Genomic DNA, 8,027 nt, shown 5'->3' on the forward strand with positions numbered 1-8,027 from the left:
ATGTATTTAATGTTTTTAGCCGACAACCTGGGTGAAGCCCACGAACCGGCCTTCCTTCTATTGGGCCCAATTAATTTGTACCGGGTTATTGGGTTGGGGGCCCAAAAGAGGCTAGACTAAAATAAAATATAAGGGTAAAAAGGTAATTTCACAAACTTGAAATCCGTATAATTAATTAATTTAAACCAGATTATTAAATTTATTAACGTTACATCGTTAATTTTTTAAATGAAATATAAAGATAAAAATTAATTTTTAGTTAAAATAAATAATTGGAAAGACATTATCCGATAATAATGGATAAAGAGATGGAATCAAATATTGTGTCGGCAAAGGAAGATGCGTTATCCGAGACCGTTACGTACATCCATTTTCAAAAGATTCATCCTTTTTTTCCTCCGTTTTTTTTTTTTTTAATTATTTGGTTTTTTTCAGGATTTTTAATTATTTACTGAGCTTTTTTAAAAAATTAAGGAAAATATAAGCTGGCTGGCTGGCTGGCTTGAAATGTTAACTAGAACAGATTCTGTATTTTTCTTAAATAATTTCATAATTAAAACTTTTGAAGGGACTGGTCAGTCAGAAATCGCATTTGGCGGGGAAAGTAAGAATCCACCCAGAATGTTTAATCGCTGAATGATTTTGATCTCTTTTTGGGACTCGCCTTTTGATTTCCCCTAACTCTCAGTAATTGCTTCATTCACTTGATGATTTAGCGTTAGCCTTTAGTGGAGCAGTTCAAGATCTGAAAATCGCTTGGGGGTTTCGATTGATTCTCGAATTGGGTTTATTTAATCACTCGGGTTGAGGAGATTTTAGGGTATGGAATCTCGTATGGATCATTACGAGATAATGGAGCAGATCGGGCGTGGGGCTTTTGGAGCCGCCATTCTTGTTTATCACAAATCCGAAAAGAAGAAGTTCGTCTCTCTTCTTCTTGTTCTTTGATTTCTATTTCGTTGTTGTTTGATTTGGTTCTTGCGATCTTTAGGTACGTATTGAAGAAGATCAGGCTCGCGCGGCAGACCGAGCGATGTCGAAGATCTGCTCATCAAGAGGTTTGATTAACATTTTCTAATACCAACTTCATCGCTTCGTTTTCCAGTTTGATTAACAAGTTCATGTATGGTAGATGGCGCTGATAGCCAGAGTTCAACATCCTTATATAGTTGAGTTTAAAGAAGCTTGGGTTGAGAAGGTTAGTGTTAATTTCTTCAATCTTATTCATTTCTCTAAGGTTGTTTATAGTTCTTAAATTTCTAAATGTAGGGCTGCTACGTTTGTATTGTGACTGGATACTGTGAAGGTGGAGATATGTGAGTTGCTTTTTCTTTGGAAATTTGCTCCATCAATGATTAATAACTTGCAATAGCCCAAGTGTACTAGCGGGTATTGTTCGCTTTGGCCTGTTACGTATTGCCGTTAGTGTCATGGTTTTAAAACACGTCTACTAGGGAGAGGTTTCCACACCCATATAAGGAATGCTTCGTTCCCCTCTCCAATTGACGTGGGATCTCACGATTCACCCCCTTGGGGGCACACCACTCTGGAGAGTGGAATGAAACATTGTTTATAAGGGTGAGGAAACCTCTCCCTAACAAACGTTAAAACTGTGAGGCTGACGGCGATATCTAACGGGCCAAAACCAACAATATCTACTAATGATGGGTTTGAGCGGTATATTGAATCATTTTATAGATAATTTACTTTCCTATAACAGGGCAGAGCTAATGAAAAAGTCAAATGGGTTGCACTTTCCTGAAGAGGTGCTTTTCTTTTTCATATTTGAATTCTTGATAACATAGAACATGAAGAAAGTTAAACTGGGTTGTTGGGTGCTCGTGTTTTTATTGTTGAACAGAAACTATGCAAGTGGTTTACACAGCTTTTGTTGGCGGTTGAGTACCTGCATTCAAACTTTGTTCTACATCGGGACCTTAAAGTATGCGTTTGACTGTTGAATCGTATAATGTTTGTGTTAGTTTTATCTAATTTTAAGATTGAAGTCGACCGTTCTTGGCAGTGTTCCAACATCTTTCTCACCAAGGATCGAGATGTTCGTCTTGGTGGGTTGATCTACAACTGTCTTTAGTGTTCATTACAGTCTATTTAGGATGAACTTTTGAGCTGTCCTGGTGACTTTCTTTGTTCTTGGCATGTCGTTAATGCAGGGGATTTTGGACTTGCCAAGACACTGAAAGCAGACGACTTGGCTTCTTCGGTATGGCCTAGATACTTGAATTGCTTTGTATTTTGGTTGGAACTCTATTTGTAATTTGTTAGATAATGGTTGTGTTCGTTCTGTGCATTTGTGCTTAGGTGGTTGGAACTCCCAATTATATGTGTCCTGAACTTCTAGCTGATATCCCTTATGGCTTCAAATCTGATATTTGGTCTCTTGGTATGCATTCTGCAAACACCCTCCAATGCTTTTGGCTTTAGTTTTTCCATCTCTAAGTTCTTCTTTCCCCAGGTTGTTGTATGTATGAGATGGCTGCGCGTCGCCCAGCTTTTAAAGCTTTTGTAAGATTTAGTGCAGTTCCACTTTAAGTTCTGGGCTTTTATGTCTCATTTTCTGCATATGATGCTTAGACTACATTGATCTTTGAATTGATTTGGCACGGATCATTGTTTTCAGGACATGGCAGGACTCATTAGCAAGATTAATCGTTCATCCATTGGTCCCTTGCCCTCCTGCTATTCACCATCCCTGTAAGTCTAAACTTTTCATTTAAGTTTATTGCTTTCCTCTTTGGACTTTTCCTTTCGAGCTTTCTTTCAAGGTTTTTAAAACGCGTCGGCTAGGGTAGGTTTCTATATCCTTATAAGAAATGCTTCGTTCCCATCTCCAACTGATGTGGGATTTCACAATCCACTCCCCTTGGGGGTCTAACGTCATCGCTGGCATACAACCTAGTGTTTGGTTCTGATACTATTTGTAATATCTCAAGCCCACCACGGTAGATATTGTTCGCTTTGGCCCGTTACATATCGCCGCTAACCTCACGATTTTAAAGCACGTCTGTTAGGAAGAGGTTTCCATACCCTTACATAAGGAATGCTTTGTTCTTTTCTCCAACCGATGTGAGATCTCACAATCCACCCCTCTTGGTGCCTAGTGTGCCAATGTCTGGCTCTGATACCACATCGGTTGGAGATGGAAACAAAGCATTACTTATAAGGGTGTGAAAACTTTTTCGTACCGACACATTTTAAAAATCTTGAAGGGAAGCTCGAAAGGGAAAGCCAAAAAGGATAATATCTGCTAGCGATGAGTTTGAGATGTTACAAATGGTATCAGAGCCAGACACCGGGTGGTGTGCCAGTGAGGACGCTAGGCCCCAGGGGGGTGGATCCCACATTGGTTGGAGATGCGAATGAAACATTCTTTATAAGAGTGTGGAAGCCTCTCCCTAGCAGATACGTTTTAAAACCATGAGGTTGGCAGAGGTACGTAATGGGTCAAAACATACAATATATACTAGCGGTAGGCTTGGACTGTTACAGATTATGACGTAAACTGCTGGCTAGCAAACGCAAACACATTTTTGTTCTTGATTCATTGTGCAATTGCTGACACCCTTGCTCTCTACATGCAGAAAAACACTTATTAAGGGCATGCTACGAAAGAACCCGGAGCATAGACCAAATGTTAGCTTTTCTCCATTTTAACATTTTGCCATGACTAAACATTTTGTTCCAGCAGGATTTGATGTTTTCTATTTTACTCCTCAATTGTTCAGGCTTCTGAGCTTTTAAAGCACCCATATTTGCAACCTTATGTTGAACAATATCGTCCTTCCATCACTCCTGTGGATTCTTTGCCCGATAAGCGTAGAACAACTCGTGATTCTCGGAGGAGTATGGCAGAGAGTCAAAATAGCAACAGTTCAAACAGTGATAGAGACAGTTTGATTTCGAGTGATAAAAATGCTCCTGCCATGGCATCGAACTGTGATGATAGAGTCACTGATAATGATAAGGCATCTGTTGATGATCACGATGGACCCGAGCTCCTCGTTCCTAGTGAAGAAGAACAAACTCATAATACGTGCTCTCTCAAAGTAAATGATCCGATGCATTCCAAACCCGCTCAAGCAGACCATCAATCTCATACCGAATCAAGACGACCAAAGACTATAAGAAATATAATGCTAGCTTTGAAAGAAGGAAAAGCTCGGGAAAATTATTCGCCTGTTCCAGGTATCTGTGTAAAGTCTGGAGTTGCATCAAACCAGAAAGCACATGCTGAAGTGCCACCTAAAGTCATCAAACCTCCAGTGGCAGTGCCTGGTTCCAAGTCTAATGCAGATACACCTACAACTGTGCCTGCAAAGGCAAATATTGAATCCTCAAGAAGAATCCAGGCTGTAGCTACTCCAAAGCATCAGGTAGAACAACTTACGTGTGAGATCCCATATCGGTTGGAGAGGGGAACAGAGTATTCTTTTCAAGAGTGTGGAAACCTCTCCCGAGTGGACGCGTTTTAAAACTTTGAGGAGAAGCCCAAAAGAGAAAACCCAAAGAGGACAATATCTGCTAGTGGTGGCCTTGGGTCATTATAAATAGTACCAGAGCCAGACACCCGACAGTGTGCTAGTAAGGACGTTGGGTCCCCAAGGGGGTGGATTGTGAGATCCCACATCGGTTGGAGAGGTGAACGAAGCATTCCTTATAAGGGTGTAGAAACCTCTCCTTAGTGGACGCGTTTTAAAACATTGAGGGGAGCTCGAAAGGGAAAGCGCAAAGAGGGCAATATTTGCTAGCGGTGGCTGGCCTTTGGCTGTTACAAATGGTATTAGAGCCAGACACCGGATGGTGTGCAAGCGAGAACGTTGGGTCCCTAAGGGGGTGGATTGTGAGATCCCACATCGGTTGGAGATGTGAACGAAGCATTCTTTATAAGGTCGCAGAAACCTTTCCCTAGTGGACGCATTTTAAAATCTTGAGGGGAAACCTGAAAGGGAAAACCCAAAGAAGACTAGCGGAGGCCTTGGGTGGGCCGTTACATAACGTTCGTTTATCTGGGTTTATTATCTATAGTTTTAGTCATTAATACCCGTTTTGTTTTGTTGTTATAGCTACCAATGGTTGATCCCACACCCAAGACTAAACAGAGATATGATAATTATCCCCCTCTTTTCCATCCTGTAAAACCAGTGGATGATGGACTTTCTTCAAAGTCGAGGCAAAGAACCCCTCCTACCGTGCTCCGACGACCGACATTTCCAGCAAGAACGAGGCAAGCCGAGATCAACGTTCCAGATGCAGTAAGTTCCACAGAAAGGATTCATCAAAAGGAGACGCAACACACCACTTCAGAACCTTTTTCTAAAGGAATGCAAACAGATAGTAGCAATTCTGTTTCATCTTCAGTGTCAATTCAAGGATTTGAAATTTGTGACGATGCAGCAACTCCATTTACTGATATACCTGAGCTAGTTTTAGACCATCAAAGTATCGAACATGACGAACTTGAAGAAACACACCCACCTAGCTGCTCATCTTCTTTGCAGTATGAGAAGGGAAACCCTGGGGGGGTTGATGACAAACCAACTCACGAGTGCTCGCTGTCCGATGAAGTAACCAGTTTGAACAATCCCCCGTCCGAAAAGCTAGCCAGTAGCCATCTTCCTGCAGCGTTTGACGATGTCATACACGTAATACGACATAGTAGTTTCCGAGTCGGAAGCGAGCAGGCATTGACAGAAAACTTGGAGGATCACTCGAGCGACAAAGAAATGGATGGAGGAAGCCCTCCGACAGTACCAACAAAGAACTCAGATTCTTCTGAGCATACAAAGCCTGTTGAAGAGGAAGTGGCAGCAAGAGAAACTTTGGATGTGAAATCTTTTAGGCAGAGGGCTGAGGCACTTGAAGAGCTGCTCGAATTATCTGCAGAGCTGCTGCAACACAACAGGTTGGAGGAGCTAGGAGTTGTCTTGAAGCCTTTTGGAAAGGACAAGGTTTCTCCGAGAGAGACAGCGATCTGGCTAGCAAAGAGTCTGAAAGGAATGAAGATGGAAGACAATGCCAGAAGTTCATGAATCTGCAGATGGGAGTGTTATTTGTATTATAGAACAGTGTCATCTCATATTGTACATAGTGACAGTACAGATTAACAAAAAGTGCAATTCTTGTAGTTTCTGAGGATTCAGGAGAACTAGGACGATGAGTGATTGCCCTTCTTCGACCTTTTCTGCCCAACTAGATAGCGGACAGCTAATGTGTTCCCCTGGATATCGAAGGCGTCCTTGGGGTGATCTCGTAGTTTCTACAGGGTGGAGACAATGGGGTTGGTCCATGGATTTTCTTTGTGAGATCTCACATCGATTGAAGAGAGTAACGAATGTGATCGAGAATATTATATATACTTTTTTTTATGAAGAAAAAACAATGACATTTACCTTTATTTGACAATAAATGATAGTATTTTATCTTGACTGTGTTTAGCGGTGGTGGCAGCTTTTTGGTATAAAATGAAGAAAAGGCAGGAAATTGTGGCTTAATTGCGAAGACTTCCCTTCCCACAGCCTTCGAACCCTATTGCTACACTTCCATCTTCATCTTCTTCAACCTCTTTCACGTTCTTAATTCTTAATTCTTAATTCTTCATCCCCACTCTTCTGCTCTCTGCAGAAGATCGGATCCATCGGATCCGCCATGGCAGATTCTTCCAGACCCGTCACCGGCTACCCGGCTTACCCCAACGGCCACCTGCCACCCTCCAATTCTCAGCCTCACGATCAAGCTTATCCCTATGCTGCTCCTCCTTATTCCTATCCCTCTCACTACGCTAACCCCTACGATTCTACCCATCAAAATGCTCGTATCTCCTTTCTTCGAGCCATTATTGCTGGAATCATTGTCATCTTCATCATCACCGCCGTCATTCTTTTCATTATCTGGCTCGTTCTCCGCCCTCAACTCCCTGAGTTTCGCGTCGATTCCTTTCAGGTAACCAACTTCTCCGCTGCTTCTCAGTCCCTCTCCGCCGCCTGGTTCGTTGGTTTTTCCGTCTTCAATCCTAACAAGAAGATGAGTATCTCATACGACTTTGTTGACTCCACCGTTTTCTACAAAAATCAGATCCTTTCCGAAACCCGAGTCCCTCCATTCATTCAGGATAAGAGGACCCACACGGTCGTTAATGCCTCTTTCTCCTCACTCAATGCCTACATCGATGCCTCGTCTGTGAATGACATTAACGATGACCGCCGACGAGGGGCCGTCAAATTCGATGTGGGGCTATCAGCTCGGGTCGGGTTTCGAGCTGGTTGGTGGAGGGCCAGGAGGCGGTTGCTCAGGGTTCTGTGCGAGGACCTGTCGGTTGGCCTGTCGTTGTCGAATAGCAGCGCTTCCGGTAAGCTGTTGGGTGAATCAAGGAGCTGCAGAGTCGCCATATGAGTAGTTTTCTACTGCTGTAATCGGTACTTGCCTTAATACGACTTAAGCCCATGTTTAGAAGTGTTTTGAATCTATAAAGAAAGAGGAATTCATGTAGGCATAAATGTACATGAACTTTTTAGGCTATGAGTGAGTAGAGGTTGTATAGTTCATAATACAATTTTTTCTGTCTGATTCTGATGTTGATTTCTTTTGGAATAAGGTAAATGGTTTCCTCTTATATTGTGATTTATCAATCTTAGAACCTGAGCTCAGGGAACTGTGAAAAAGTGAATATCTGTTGGTGTATGCAGGCAGGATACAAATTTGTAGCTCTCGCTTGATTATATTCGAATTAGCTTATGCAATTCAGTTCATATCATGGTTGTTAATTCGCTTATATTATAGCCTTTAGTGCACTTCCAAGTTTATTGCTTGTGAAGTGATTGGGCACATGGTTATCCACTTACCTGTTTTGAGTGTTTACATAAGACTTGATTTTGTTGCTTTTTTTGGTGGTGGGTTAAATCATACAAGTTCTTAGGGGTATCAGATGATTGGAGCAATTATCTGCTGTAATTTAGTTCTTTGTTCTCGAAGAGTTCGTTTAGTTGATCCCCCCCCCCCCCCCCCCCCCCCCC

The 8,027-nt window shown here is 42.1% G+C and overlaps 2 protein-coding genes across 3 annotated transcripts; both read left to right on the top strand.

The window, feature by feature from the left end:
- Nucleotides 1-482: 482 nt before the first annotated feature.
- Nucleotides 483-6,153, top strand: LOC111490704 (serine/threonine-protein kinase Nek5-like). Of its 2 annotated transcripts, XM_023139258.1 has the most exons (14): nt 483-920; nt 992-1,058; nt 1,133-1,198; nt 1,270-1,316; nt 1,721-1,766; nt 1,862-1,942; nt 2,024-2,066; nt 2,172-2,221; nt 2,320-2,401; nt 2,474-2,523; nt 2,639-2,712; nt 3,600-3,651; nt 3,744-4,391; nt 5,082-6,153. In XM_023139258.1, exons 1-14 carry the CDS (start codon nt 823-825, stop codon nt 6,045-6,047), a joined length of 2,370 nt encoding a protein of 789 aa, XP_022995026.1. In that variant the 5' UTR covers nt 483-822; the 3' UTR covers nt 6,048-6,153. The 2 variants fall into 2 exon arrangements, with proteins under 2 accessions (XP_022995026.1, XP_022995027.1); XM_023139259.1 differs by lacking the exons at nt 483-920; nt 992-1,058 and having other exon boundaries at nt 1,143-1,198; nt 1,699-1,766.
- Nucleotides 6,154-6,517: 364 nt separating this feature from the next.
- Nucleotides 6,518-7,719, top strand: LOC111490764 (NDR1/HIN1-like protein 2). The gene has a single exon (XM_023139363.1). The coding sequence runs from the start codon at nt 6,664-6,666 to the stop codon at nt 7,405-7,407; it is 744 nt and encodes a 247-aa protein (XP_022995131.1). The 5' UTR covers nt 6,518-6,663; the 3' UTR covers nt 7,408-7,719.
- The last annotated feature ends 308 nt before the right edge of the window (nt 7,720-8,027 follow it).

Source organism: Cucurbita maxima, unplaced genomic scaffold, assembly GCF_002738345.1.
Source record: "Cucurbita maxima cultivar Rimu unplaced genomic scaffold, Cmax_1.0 Cma_Scf00016, whole genome shotgun sequence".
NCBI classification, from domain to species: Eukaryota; Viridiplantae; Streptophyta; class Magnoliopsida; order Cucurbitales; family Cucurbitaceae; genus Cucurbita; species Cucurbita maxima.